Source organism: Daucus carota, chromosome 9 (assembly GCF_001625215.2).
Source record: "Daucus carota subsp. sativus chromosome 9, DH1 v3.0, whole genome shotgun sequence".
Taxonomy (NCBI): domain Eukaryota; kingdom Viridiplantae; phylum Streptophyta; class Magnoliopsida; order Apiales; family Apiaceae; genus Daucus; species Daucus carota.
Window position 1 is genome coordinate 3,449,677 of NC_030389.2, and position 15,237 is coordinate 3,464,913.

Sequence of the window (15,237 nt, forward strand, 5' to 3'; positions counted from 1 at the left end):
ATTATAAACCGCCCCCTGCTTCGCACGGGTTAAAGGGTAGTATAGGTAACAAGTCAAGACATCTCTCCTTGGTTCTCTAAGAACCCAATATATGTATGGTACTTAGTTACTTTTTTTATAAAGATTATATAACTACTGTAATGAATTATATATTTCTTCACATTAGTAAAACAGAATTTTGTAATTTTATATTCCAATAAAATGATATGGAATATGTATAAATACATTACGGAGATTAACTATTTAACTCAAATAGAGTGTCCATACCATAAGCTTCAGCAGAACAGATGTCATCACAGGACTTCTTAGCAGCATGACTACTCAGAATCAATATACTTATATAAAGGAGAAGCGAGGGGCGTGTAGGTGGCGCCTCTCACATCGCTCCGTTCTATTTTTCTAATTTTCTAGAATTTTTGGATGAAAAATATCAAAAATTAGAACTACCTTTTTTAGTTTCGGGTATATTAGAAGCAAGTTTCAGAATCTGATTTTGTTTCAAATTATTTAATTATGGGAAAGACAAATTATTTATGGAATATAGTTGCTAGAAAGTTTTAATCTAATTTTGTTTCAGATTATTTAATTATGGGAAAAAAGTAGCATTCAAGTCTCTGCACTTATAAATACCCATATAGATGGTAGGGTTTTGGATCATCTAAACACAACCTCCTCTCTCTCAATACCACAACCCTACCTCTCTGATGATAGTTCTCTTGCTCGATTTCTAACTCGGAGGTGCGGTTCTTCTGCAACGATAAGTGAACACTATTAATAAAATAAAGGTTGTTGCAAGCAAAGGTAGTTATAGACCGCTATATTGGAGTCGACAAATCCAAACACGAGAAAAGAATATAGTCTTGACATGATATCGATGGTTGATATCGATAAATTAACTATTAGTGATGTATGTTTGTTGGTTATTTTTTTTATAATATTTGTTTTGTTCATCAGATATGTTTGTTGTTGTTAGTTTTTATATGATTTACTTTGTATACAGGAAAAAATTATTCACGCATTATCCGTTTGCTCCGTTCAAGCAACTTTTAAGTAAAGGTTTTTTATACAGTACTAAAAAATAAAGGTAGTTATAGACCGCTATCTCACATATTTAAGTTAAATATTTTTGTGCACAATTATATATTAGTATTGGTACTACATCAAAATTTTTACAATATAAATTTATTTTATCCTACAAATATTAATTTTGAAACATTAATATACTTTTTATAAACAGCCACAAAATTACTTTATTCTACAAATATTAATATTGCATTATTAATATAATTTTTATAGGCCGCCGCAACGCGCGGCTTCTCAACTAGTTTATTAATAAATAAGAAGGATTAAAGTGGTTTGGGGTTAAAAGGGTTGCAACAGAACAAAATTAACCTGAGTTGATCCTTCCGATATTTCGCAAAGGTAAATCTCCAACCAACTCTACACTTCTATATCCTCTTTCACTCTATTAATATTACTAATTATAATTAGAAAAATAAGGAATTTTGTTAGGTATGTTAATTTCTTTTAGCTAGGCGGTCAAAACTTTTAGTTCATATACTATTATCACTTATACTTGATAGTTTAGATGGAAAAGATTATGGATATATGATCTTGTAGCGTCCATTTTTTTACCTTGTTTGATAACAAATCCCAAAATTACTGTACAAAGGTTAGTAGCCTTTCTTGATATAAACATGTATGGTGTTGTTAATAGTCATGTAAGAGCTTAATTTGGATATCGAGATAAGTGTTGAGTTAGATACCTTACCATATAAATCCACACTTATTTTGCATACATCTTTGGCACTACATTATTGATCACTAATATATCTCGTAATACAAGAAATGAATCAATCACAGAGATACAGGTTAGTTGGAAAATCTTAACAACTTTCTAAGAATTAATTCCCCCACCCGATTCTTTCTAACTCAGACATACATTTTTTAAACTGCCATTAATTATAAATATGTAAATTAATTTAAATTCTTTTTCTACCTAAAATTTTAATGTTCAATGGTATTGGAGTAAATTTTACTCCAATGGCATTATCCTTCGAGATGCGAGCATCTCCAAGGGTATCTCCAAGGGTAATCCCTATATTGGTTATCTAAAATATAATAAAATAATAGTTACTTAAAATATAGGTAAGCAAAAAGTTGTTTTACTCCAATGGCATTACCTATACCTGTTACTTATAATTTAAAAATTAGTATTTATTCAATATTTAAGGTAATACATGTGAGAAGAGGTGGAGTTGGAGTAAATATATGTTATATTATAGGTAATATTGATGATGTGGCATTATAGGGGTTGCCGTTTTGCTACCTCAAATAAGGGGATGAGTTTTCTCTCCCCTAAAATTTTTAGGGGATCGGGAGTTGCGCTGGAGGACTTATTTTTGATCCTAACCCCTAAATCTTGTCCACTTAGACCAAAAATGAGTAAGGAGAGCTTGCATTGGGGTTGCTCTTAAGCTACTATGATAAGGAATATGACACAAAACACAACTTCAGCAGAGTCCTAGCAATTCCTTAAAAAGTTAGGATGCTCACTTTATTCTTCATTTTTAAGGATTGTGAAACCATTCCTCATACTATTTTGAAGAATTAAATATTCACTTGGTTCTTTTTTCCCGCTCTTTCCCTCCTTTCTCTCCTCATTACAAGTTGAATACAATGTTATAATAATAATAGGAAATGTAAATAGGGAATGTTGTTGGAGTTATGTTCAATAAAATGTAGTAATCCCTTAAAATACACATATTTTATTATATATTTAGAGAACCGGTTAGGAATCTGCTGGAGATGCTCTTAATTCGAGTCCCTGATGGACAAGGTCCAAATTAAAAGATTATTTTTATTTATGGTAAAAGTACTGTCAATTAACTCAGTTAACATTTTTCCAAAAAAAAAAAAAAACTCTGTTAGCATGAGGTTTTTGTATATGATATAATCAAACACACATCCATACTCCACATCCCATAAAAAAAAGCGTGAGAGATTATTGCATGCTTGGCTCTGCCTCTGCCGTAAAACAAACAGTATCAAGCGCATAAAAAGTTGAACACATGAAAAATATGCAATTTTGACCTTCAATTAACACATGAAATTCAATGTATATACTCAGTTGGAAATTTTCTTAAATGAAGAGCATGGAGGCTGGAGCCTTGCACTAGGGTATCAGTTGTAATATCATTTAACTTGCAATAAAAAAAAATCTCTAGGATTGCAAAGATTTATAGCATTCAACTGTAAAAAACAAACTTTGTTCTGGTGATTTCTACAGGCATACAAGAAGCTCTGAGCTACTAGTATACCTCCTTTATACTCTGTATTGCTGCAACATTTTAACTACTCTGCTAGTAGCACTTCATCCACCAATCGGTCCAAATTTTTCGACGAAGAACCACCAGGACTAGCAGCGGCCTCAGCTTTCCTTTTCCACTCCATCGCGTTCTTCTTCAGTTTCATTCCCTTCTCGCCATCCATCAGCTCCCTCACTAACTCCTCCACTTCATCTCGCTTGACATTATTATTGATTTCCATTCCAATTCCCCATTCTACGCAACTATACTTGCAATTCGTCTGCTGTTCAGCAAAAAAAGGCCAACAAATCACTGGCACGCCACTTGCAATGCTCTCAATCGTTGAATTCCACCCGTTATGTGTCAAAAACCCTCCAATTGCAGGATGTTTCAGGACTTGTTCTTGAGAGCACCAGCTTAGTATCATGCCTCTTTCGCTTGTTTCAACCAAAAACTCTGGTGGAACCATGGCTGTGTCGCCTGCTATTATGTCGGGCCTGACTATCCACAAGAAGTGCTTCTTGCTGTTAGCTAAGCCCCACGCAAATTCAGTCAGCTGCTTCGCGGTCATGACAGTGATACTACCGAAATTCACATAAACAACAGAGTTTGGATCTTTTTTGTCGAGCCAGTCAACGCAGCCATCCTCTTCTTTCCACAAACTCGAGCTGATGGACAAAATATTCCTGTCCTTAATCTCATTCATCATCAAATGAAGCGGCCCAACTGTGTAAATATTCGATTGAGTAGCAGAGATTGCATCCAAAGCATCCTGTTCAAGAGCATCATATGTGTTTATAATAAGCGCACGACCTCTAGGAAGCGCAGCAGTCTCAGTTATTAGAAAATTTAGCATGATATCATTCGGGTCCGTCGTTCTGATGAAACTTGGAAAATCCCTCAATGTCATGTCTTTCATCCCTGCAACCCAATCAATTTTTGTATCTAGATAGCCATTTGTTACACATGCCATGTCTGCAGATCAAACAGAAAAATATCCCTCAAGTTGTACTCATCTAGCTTCAAATACAAAATGACACGTGTCATATTTTTATTGGTTATAATTTTGATAATAATGATGGACCCCCGATCAAACTCCGATATTAAATCATTTCAAATTGTCACATCATCAATGTCACGTCAGTTTGTAATAAATTTTGTACCAAAATTGGTTTTATGTTAATTATCAGTTCTCCTAAAATTTAAAGTGATAGCTGAAAATTAATCGGATGATAATATGATATATGATTACCTTGTAACGGTGTATAGCCTTGTTCAACAAGTTTATGGTAGTGCATATAAGCTATGACGCCGCAAGCGCTTGTTGTCCACAACAGAACTTCAGGAATACCAAATTTTTCAGCAGCTTTGAGAGTGAAGCTCATGACTCCGTCAGACACAATACATGTCACGGGAGGCACCCCCGAGGCCGACGAGTCGTTGAGCCTGGAAATGAGGTTGCTGAAAGGAGCCAGGCAGTGGATAGGAGTGTACTTGCAGAGGGCTGGGATATCTTGAGTTGCATCAGGGTGTGAGGGTGGCAGGCCATCAGGGATCGCGTAAAACCTGAAGTCCGGCAAGCCAAGCAGGGCGTCCGGACCGCGGGATTTGATGAGGCGATTGTGGTTAAATTCTGTGTTGACAAATGAGATGTGAAAGCCTTTGTGGTGTAGAAGTTTGGCTAGTTTGAGCATGGGAGTTATGTGACCTTGTGCAGGGTATGGGATGCACAAGGCATGAGGCTTCTTGTTTGGAGCTGAAATCGAGTTGGAGCCCATCTCAAGATTTTGCTCTATTGATATCCTCTGCCAACGATGAGGTTAGGGAGTATTTATAGAGTACTGATGCAGGGGCGGATATAAAATTAAATGTTAAGGTATCAAAGAAAGAAATAAAAACACCAAATTAATCTTATGTTATATTTAAACACGGCGGACATCTTTGAGGTTATTAATATTTTTGTACCCATATTCTTTGAGTCAATTAATATTTTCGTGTCTTAAATTGTGAGAACATAGGGTCGACGGAGAGTCGAATTTGTGACCTCCGCCAAACCAGAACTATGATATCACGTTAAGACTCCGTCTATCTAAAATTTTAAGGTATTAGCGAAAGGTCCCAAATGAATTATATGTTATATTTTAACAAAACTTTGTTGAGGTTCCAAACAAATTTTCGAAAAATATCTATGTTTTTTTAAATTTTGTGGAGGCCATTTCTATCATTTTACAAAATTTAAAATTATGGAAAAATATTAAAAAATGAAATAAAGGGCGTGTCCCTAGGCCTCTTCCTAGATCGCACCAGGCCCAATCAGTCTATCATTTTACAAATTTTAAAATTATGAAAAAATTTAAAAGATAAAATAAAGGACGTATCTCCAATATCTCTTCGTAAATGACATAAGTATGGATAGACCCAACCGAAAATAAGTACCGAGTCGGTGACTGTTAAATTTTGGACTTTTTGGTCATTCAAATGTGCAAATCGTTGACCTCTATTATTTGCAAATCGTTTGACTTCTATTATTTGTGATACATCGGTATTAATAACCATAAATGTGCACATGAAATGTATATGGATAGAGGAAGCATGAAGTCTGCATATTTGTTTGCATACACCAAGTTGTCACTGGATTAAATCTCACGTCGTTTGTATTATAAATGTGTATTCGGTTTTAAATCGAGGAGAAAGAGAAATTGCTTTCGTCAAAGACGGCTAGAACAAATTTGATTCCTCTCTGGCATATATATTACAATAGATTTTCTTGAAAATATGGCCACCGGCGATATAATCAATGAACTGATATTCAGATCACTGGATCCAATCTGAATAAAGTTTGTGTTCGGGTATAAAATACTTAAACAATCTCATCACTTCCATTTTAGACTATACATTAAACAATAAATAGCAAATTGATATATGAATTTTTCAAACGTGTGTCTATGTTACGTGGGGTGTAAATGAGCCGAGCCGAACTCCAGAATGCTCGTGTATTGTTTGTTAAAAAAATATAGAACTCGAATTCGAGCCCGAGCTTGGATCGAGCCAAACAAATTGTTTGAGGATTGACTCATTAACGAATAACTCTGTTCACGAACATCTCGCGAACTGCTCACGAACATGTCTTAGGAGATTTTGCTCACGAACCGCTCGTTAACTTACACACCCGAACATGTCTCACGAATTTTTGCTCACCAACCGCTCATAAATTTTGTTCACATTGTTTAACAGACTTTGCTAACGAGCTAGTTTATGCTCATAAATTTATTTACGAGCTTGTTTGTTATTTAATTTAATTAAAAAATAAATTAAAATTCTAACATTATTTTAATTTATGCTCCAAGTAAACATAAATTCATAAAACCATCCATTATTAACACTCCCACATCCTTGATCCAAAAAAAAACAAAAAAAAAAAAAACAAAAGTTCAATTTAAATAAATTAAAATAATACATAATTGTTTGATAAATATTAGTTGAAAAGCCAGCAAATTCAATTTCTAATGACTCCATTTTCCAAGCAAAAACCCTCATGAATCCAAACCACGTTCAAGAACCATGTTCACGAGCTAGTTCACAAGCTACGCTCACGAGCCAAGTTCACGAACCATGTTTACGAACTAATAGTTCGAACTTGTTCGCGAACTATCAAGCCGAACTCTACTGTGCTCAAATTCAGCTCATTTATAAAACGAAGATTAAAATTGTGTTCAAAATCGACTAGTTTATGAATCGAACTGAACTCGAAAGTTAATCGAGTTTTTTTCGAACCGAACGTCGAGCGGTTATCGAGCGTATCAACTCATTTATAGCCCTAATTGTTACGTACTAATGATCGCTTTAAATGAGGTGACAAAATTTTATTGATTTCAGTTTTATTAATAATGATTGTCGTTTTTTATATATAATAATCTACATCGATCAACATCTTTGTCTAGACAAAAAAATAGTAAATATTATGAACACATTAAAAAAATATATTTACATAATATTAAAACTAATAGTACCCATTATTTTAATTATTGTTTTCAATTAAATATTAATAAGTCTTGTCATTTTACCTAATTTTCTTATACTTTCATATTATTATATAGAACCTTTTTTATTTGATGATATTATTTGGCGTCATTATTGTACTCACTTTTTTACTCTTTTTCTTCAATTGCGCAATCCGAATATAAAAATTGAGGGGATGAAGCACTAGATATTAAAGATATGTTAGCCTTATAAAATAAGTATTTTTGCTTAATTTTAGCGCAGTAGTTAACTTGTCATGTGCTGCTTTATTCTTTAACTTATCAAGTAGTTAACCACCACATGAACCTGAAAATGAGCCAATCCCCTACCAAGAATCAGAACCTCTGCAAACACAAGTACACAACCCCTACCTGAAACAGAATCACCTTCCCAACCACCAGCCTCTGAAGCTGATGTAGAAGCTGAGCTCAATCTGATCCATCAGGAACTCCAGGTAGCTCAGATAATTTATTCCCTCTCCTTTGTATTTATTTTACAAACTTCATGTATTGTTTTGACTTTAATTTGAATTTCAGATTGTCAGCACTAAACCTGCAAACATCCAAAAAATACTTCAAACTAATTTCAGACTTTAAATCAGTTTCTAGCTTATTTCCGACTTTTAATCAGTTTCAAGCTTATTACATAAGTATATGGTTTTAAGTTGAAAATCAGAAACAATTTAACCTCTGACTTGAAGCCGGGCTAGACAAAATTTACGCGAAGGATCAAAATAGTTACATCAATGTCTTAATTGTTCGAAATTAAAATGTTAAAAGTATTTGGAGGAATATGTCGCAATTGTTCTAAATTAAAATACTAATAATGTACGTGGATGGAATAAGGGCTCCGCCAATATCTTACTGTGATTTAAGACATGTCCAACAAGTGTCTTATTTTTAAGGTATCATGACACATGTTTAAAACCGTTTTCATAAAAAAAAATTCGCTTCACTCTATCTCAACACATTTTTCTCCTCTCGTCATTTTTCTTCATTTTTTCTTCATTTATATGATCTCATTCAAAAAATCTTTCATATCAAAGTGATCACTTAAGTGAAGATTATATATTATTTTGATGATCGATCTTGACGGATATGATCTGAATTCATAATAAAAATCAAATATCTCTTCGGAAGGTGAGCCCTTTCACAGACATTTACCCACTACGACATTATTTGATGGTAGGCACTCAGAGATGTTTTCATGTGTGCCCTCAATAATTAGATGATCCTCATAGATACGAAATCGATTGTTTTAGTAGTAATTTTTACATGTGCTTTCCAGGATCACGCAGGTGCTCAGATCACTTTTTCCTGTGATTTTGATCATGCAATAATACACTTGATTAAATTAAACTTGTTTTTCACACCAAATTATTGCTTTATAATATAATAATAATTTTCTTAAAGCTTGAACTCATCACGCAATAAAGGTGTCAAATCTAGATATCGAGTCAGACTTGAATTCATCAAGTATCCCCCACTTAAATCATACGGAGTATTAAATTATTATTGGAAACTAGCTTTATAGCCCGTGCGAGGCACGGGCAAACTATAAATTATCTTTTCGTAAATTTCATATACAAGTGAGAAAATGCAATACCAGATTTGTTATGTGTGTGAAACTTCTTAATTAGAAGTATCCTGGAAGAGATGCAAGTCCTACCAAGATATGTAGCTTTGGAATGCAAGCAAACTTGTACTCTTGGGGAATTATAAATTTATATTTAAATAAATTGTGCTTATACAGTGAAATACTAAAAGATGACTTCCAATTAGAAACCTTAGGTATCTATAGTAAACATCAACAATATTTATACTTGAGCAATAATACAATTTGATTCAAAGATTTCATGATGCCAATATAGTTGTATAATCCCTATTAAGCATTAGTTATATAAGTTAAAAGATTAAATTGGTGCCCAAATGACTTTCTCTACTCTGAAACAATGTATTACAATTATCTATCTCAAATGAAATTGCCGAAGAAACTTTGACATGTGGTTCCAGTCTTGGCTTTGGACTTGGCGCATCAACATGAACTTTAAGCAGCTTCACTACTATAACAATGTCATCAATATAAAAGCGGGCTTTGCTCAGCTTTCTCCCAACATTATAGGTAAAGACCTCTGGGAAGGAACAGATGCAGTTAAAATTGTGCTTAAGATGCTTTCATACATATCTTTATCTGATTTGTCATTTTCGATACACATGACAAAATTTAGAGGCTTCCCCCGAACATAGTTGACAGAAACTTCTCAACAACCAATCATTTGTTTATACCCTGCATATTTGTAGATTACATTAGTCGAATTGTGCCCTATGATGCAACAAAACCATCATAAAAATTAATTATGTATATATAAGAAATCAAAAAATTCACAAAATAATAGGTATATAGCGTACTATGCTAGCAATATGACAGACACAATTAAAAATCTGTATCTTTTAAAATGGGATCCATTCGCTGCAAACTTAAAACATTATATTAAAATCTCTATCCTATTACAAGAACCTTATCGGCAGCTAACATAAAGAAATAGACATGTGAAGCTTGAAAATCCGACGACAGACAGGGCACCATGCTGGAACAACATAAACATACATAAAATTGTACCTTGTTAAATGTATGCAGGAAGCACAGAGGGCTGAGGAGCAGCCTGGCCACCATTGGCCTGTAGGTCTTCCTAGGGAAATAGCGGTGAAGGTAAATACTTAATAGACAACACGACTGACAACTTGAATGAAAATCGGGATAATAATATAATTTCAGCAAGACTTAATCATGGGTAAATACATAATTTCATAATGATTTAATTGGCTGTAAATACTTAATAGACAATACGATAGACACCATGAATGAAAATTGAGGCAAAAAGGTAAATGGAGCTGGACTTAATCACTAGTAGAGGCGTAAATTTAAACTGATTTAACTTACTCACCAAATCACCATGTTGCAGCATTATATATATATAACAAATCGATAGATATCTAAATTCAATATGGCGCAAATGTGTATCACAAGGGCTTCTGAAAACGGAAACTCGTCCTTAGAATATATCGACAAAAGACGTGGATAAGATGAAGATCATCTTCTTCTCATCTCATTGGCCAAACTCACCTCAGCTAAATGAAAAATAATTACAGCTGCTTCCTCCTTTAGCATTACCTTTTCTTTTTAGTAACCAGTTGTGAACCAAACAATATCTAGTTATCATGTTTTCATCAACTAATTTAATTTTAATTTTCCAGCAACTAAACAGAAGTCAACAAAATTGAGATGATAATACCTGTATTCCGTTAGGTGAGTTGTCCGCGGTTAAAACTCAGACCTGTGACTCAGTCTCTGGAACACGCTCCTGTTTAAAAATCTTCACCGCAGCGATTCTTGGCACGTCTTTCAAAATCGACAGCTTATACAAATTCTGATCCAACGGACTGTCAAAAAAGAGATGGGTACAATCAGCTGCAAATTAGTGCATAATTTAAATTATCACCAGTAATACAAACATATTCCGAACAAAAATTCAAAATATTATAGCACCGTAAAAACCTATGGTTCCTGAAAATTTGATTCACATAAATGAACTAATTTTCTCTCATATATGTACCCATGTACCTACAGATATTGACAAAAATCACACCAAACGGCAAATCACATGATACTCACGTGAATTGAGAGTTTTCAAAAAGGCAACTTATCTGCGTAGAGTATCATGTAATGTTCTCAGTGGGTGAACTGAGCTCGAATTAAAACTGTCAGCCCTCTACATTTTGGCTCGGATCATTGCCATGATCTCCTGATGTAAATTCCTTTAATCAGAAAGAACTCTGATTCGCTTGAGCACCATTTGATACGATGCCTCATGCCGCTCTAGCTGGAACTCAGTGGTGTGTTCCCTATACTACACACTGCAATTGAAGAATGGACTTGGAACGTCACATTCATATAGGCCTTTGTTCAAATACAAACTAATAATACAAATGCCAATAATATATATAAGACTGCTTTTATAAATGTATTTAGGTGCAAGAGTACGGTGAATCAACCACTGACCTTGCTCATGATAAGCAACATTAGAAGCTTATTAGCTGTTCTCAACGAACTCGATATCCTGAAGCTTAGGATGCGTCCGAGCTGATTTAATATCAGAATCATCTTTTTTCCTCTGGTGATCCATAAGCATCATCTTCAATTTAGTTGGAGAAATAAGACCAGTCTGCATAAAACCCATTTATGGAAAGTGAAACATATTGCTGGAATCAGAAAATACTAAAGATTCACCCATGAGTTACACTTTACAAAGACCCACCAAATAGACACACTTAAATTCCCACCAAATTTAATTTTTTTTTAATAAAACCATTGCAGTCAAGCCATGTTTTTCATACAGACATAGTGATAATAATGTGGTGTCGACTCTATTTCAAAAGAGCACACAAATACTGAAACATATACAGTATTTTTGTTAAGCAAAGGGAGCGTACCTGAAGTTTGTGAATTCTCTCTTACTCCATGGCTAGATAAATGAGCTTGTTTCTAGTGCATATCTTTCTCACTCACCTGTAAAAGGTGGTAGAGAGAAGAGATTGGTTTTAAAGTGCACGAACTTTGTCAAGAGCTTCCTATTGTACGTGCTAGCAGCAACTGAAAGAATCCAAGGCGGAACATTGGTGACTCTGCCAGGTTCATTGCCACTATTACCAGCTGATGCAGAAATCAATATCCAATTTTTCATGGCATGGAACGATCCAATAGCAAAGAATTGAATCTTGAAAATAATCAGTAACAGCTCCTCCAACAAATATTAAAATAATATCAACTTCTTCAGCAATTGCTACATCAAACGCTGCAAGAATATCTACATCATTGCATCCATCAGCCAACAAACTTTGTACACTGCAATTCTTGCTGATGGATACCCACCCCGTGTTGTTCCATTTGCAAGCCCCATTAAGTTTGCGTTGCTAACATATCGTATAGCTGCTATTGATGCAGCATGTGTTCCGTGGTCTTGTTCATCTCTAGGAGATTTCACATCATTAACGTCTAAAAATCCAGCACTGCGAAAGTATGGAACTCCTATAATTTTTCTGCATCATCAACATCGCAATATTAATAATTTGTAGTTTTAATATTTGTTCAGATCTGAAAAGTGAGTTTTCATGTTTAATTACTTGTTTCATTGATATTATGTGTTGCAACTACGAGACCTGCAGCAGCATTCTGTTTCTGTGTTTTCTACACATAAAAACCAATTACAATCAATAATCTGAGCAAGTGATTGTTGCACATAAGTCCAAATCAGCTTCGTATTAACAGATAAGTGGCAATAACTCACAACAATGTTTCAATCTTCATCTGTTTTAGCATCTGGCACGTCCTTGTTGTGCTCTGTCATCCCCTCGGTTAATTTCTTCAACATAGCCCTAGTTAAACCTCAATGGCACTTACCCTGCATTATGAACAACCACAAAGCTGACTATTCAAGTACCTTGTAACAAAAAAATTGAGAAAGTAATAACCACTCTGTGTTTCTAATGAGATTAAATGTGAAATATCTGTCACTTGAGCAATAGTAATTAACAATGGCAAAACTAATGTAAGAGTAAAAGTCATAAAATAACGTGTGCACATGATATCACCAAAACTCACGAGGAACAGTCTCTAATTTTAATACTCTATTAGTAATTGTTTTTTTTTAAAACGTTCCTAACTTGTAGCTGTCTATGTAGTTGAGCAGTTAAGTAGTTTATTTAGTTTTTAGTTTGGCTTTGTGTTGGTTGATTGGGAGGGTTTCCTATCTCAATGCTAGCCTAGGGTACATCCTTTCCTTTGTATTTTATTGCTCGGTTAATACAGTTATTAGTCTTCAGGAAAAAAATCACAAGGACCGCCCGATTCAATTCCTAGAAAGTAATGACTCCCCAAGAATCTTAACGAAACTCTGCACAACCAAAAGTTTCGTAGAAAGCTTGCCTATAATTTCTGAAGCAACTAAATATGACAACATCACCCTCGACATAAAATCAAAATCTCCGAATCCTTTTGGCTGTAAGTATCAACGCCACTAAAGCCGCACATCTGCCATAATAATTTTGATATATATGGCGAAAATATTAACACTTAAAAATCGACAATAACAATACATAACATATAAAAAAGACATAGTTTAGAGGAGAAACCTGGACCTCATAAAACCATTGAATATAGAAGTGCTAACAAAATATTGAATAAGCCCGAATAAAAGGCTATTTAACATAGTAAATCAGTAACTTCAGGAAAATCAAGTCAAGATAACAAGTTGGACTTAAAATCAGTTGGACCAGAATAAGATCTATCACAATTATCCATTATAAAAATTTACCAAATTAAGAGAAGCATACTCAAAATATTTAGAAGAGTTGATGTACTGTTAAGATTCCGGTTCCAGTTCAACTATGGATTTTAGGTCACATAGTTTTAGGTTCCGTTTTTAGAATATATCGAATCAAAACTCAGCCCTCAACTCCCTGAATCCCCACACACTCTCTGATATTTATAGGCAGACCTAAGGATATTTGGTCAGAAGCCTACTTTTCTTTTGCATCATTTTCTTTGCAAGTAAATATGAAAATTTATGTTATTAACATACTTCCCAAAATCTTCTAGCAGCAAATGATCCGAAAGCATTCTCAGTGCAACCCATGTATTGATCACAATCAAGAAGAATTAACAAATAATCAGAGACAGACAAATAACTTTCTTCATCAACAGTCTTATACTTGTTGAGCAGCTTATTATGGTCTCGTTCCTAAGAACTAAGAAGTATATGCATGATTACATATATTTAAATATAAAGGATGAAAAAGGAGCTTACGATTGGCTGAAACATTTTATCAAACACCTTATCCTCCCCCCAAAATGAATACAATTGGTAGTAATTTAGTGGTGCATCCGATGACAATAGTAGCAGCCGCTAGTCGCCCCTTTCCACCTTCTAAAGCGTTAGGCAGGCGCTCGCACATCAATACATCATGATGCTACACAAACACAAACACATCATGATGATAACATAATAGATGCCGAATCCAATCCCACGATCATCGAAAATTGTTTAGATGATTAGAGAGGATTGAAGAGAGGATACGAACCAAACACTTACAAAACGTGAGGACGAAGGCCGCGTGAGCCAAAACCAGCCAGAAGCTCATAACCGGCAGCAGAGTAAGCATCACACCTTGAAAGATAAACCTCAGTGCTGCCCGCAAAGCGCTAAACACTGTAAGAACACGCTGGTGCTGCACACAGCATCTGTTTGTGTCTCAGGCATGCCCGCAGGAATTCCCCCAGAAGGCAACTGAAAATGCAGCGAGATCATTGAGGGGTTAGGAAGCAAGTTAATATGTTAAATGAGGGGCAATAATGTAATTCTGCACCGTTAAATGAGGGGTAACAGTGTAATTTCATACAGAATATTTTGGCTCATCAAAGTGCTTGTTGCAGCATTATATATATAATAGAAGATTAATTTGATTTACATTAAAAACGATATGTACGTAACAAAGTCTGAATTGATTTTGCTCTGGTTGGATACGTTCATTTATTCCCTAAAAACCTGTAGAGATGATAATTCTTTCTATCAACATGGAGCAGTTTTCTTTCCAATCATGGTCAGTTCTACGAAAATAGTTTATATATTCTTTCCGTCCTAATGAATCGTATACGTTCATTATTTACACCATATAAAGTATAGTTTTATAAAATTTTATAAAATTTTCTTTTTTAAATAAAAGTTTAAATGTTAAATTTTTTTTCAGAATTTTTTTTAAAAAATATATTGTGGAGTTATGTTTTAAAAGAGTTTTAAAAAGTGTGCCAAAAAATAGCGCATACTCCCTCTAGTCCATTAAGACATTTGACTTTT

The 15,237-nt window shown here is 34.4% G+C and overlaps 1 protein-coding gene and 1 long non-coding RNA gene across 6 annotated transcripts; both read right to left on the minus strand.

Annotated features, from left to right (window-relative positions):
* Positions 1–3,183: 3,183 nt before the first annotated feature.
* LOC108200706 (7-deoxyloganetin glucosyltransferase) lies at positions 3,184–5,117 on the minus strand. Its single transcript, XM_017368947.2, has 2 exons — positions 4,561–5,117; positions 3,184–4,283 (listed from the first exon to the last, which is right to left on the minus strand). Exons 1-2 carry the CDS (start codon positions 5,084–5,086, stop codon positions 3,355–3,357), a joined length of 1,455 nt encoding a protein of 484 aa, XP_017224436.1. The 5' UTR covers positions 5,087–5,117; the 3' UTR covers positions 3,184–3,354.
* A 4,006-nt stretch (positions 5,118–9,123) lies between these two features.
* On the minus strand, positions 9,124–14,687 carry LOC108203132 (uncharacterized). 5 transcript variants are annotated; one of them, XR_001803301.2, is made up of 9 exons: positions 14,476–14,687; positions 14,191–14,353; positions 12,673–12,786; positions 12,509–12,572; positions 11,819–12,424; positions 11,388–11,550; positions 10,621–11,242; positions 9,948–10,017; positions 9,124–9,614 (listed from the first exon to the last, which is right to left on the minus strand). It is a non-coding gene; the product is annotated as an uncharacterized LOC108203132 (long non-coding RNA). The 5 variants fall into 5 exon arrangements; XR_010287565.1 differs by having other exon boundaries at positions 11,895–12,424; positions 14,476–14,685; XR_010287566.1 differs by having other exon boundaries at positions 10,621–11,260; positions 14,476–14,685.
* Positions 14,688–15,237: the final 550 nt, after the last annotated feature.

What these genes read in the sequence shown, in the direction of transcription:
- LOC108200706 (XM_017368947.2), bottom strand. Translation starts at nt 5,086, where the DNA reads ATGGGCTCCAACTCGATTTCAGCTCCAAACAAGAAGCCTCATGCCTTG. An exon ending in AGGCTATACACCGTTACAAG is followed by an intron (nt 4,284 to 4,560) that starts GTAATCATATAT and finishes TTTGATCTGCAG; the next exon opens with ACATGGCATGTGTAACAAAT.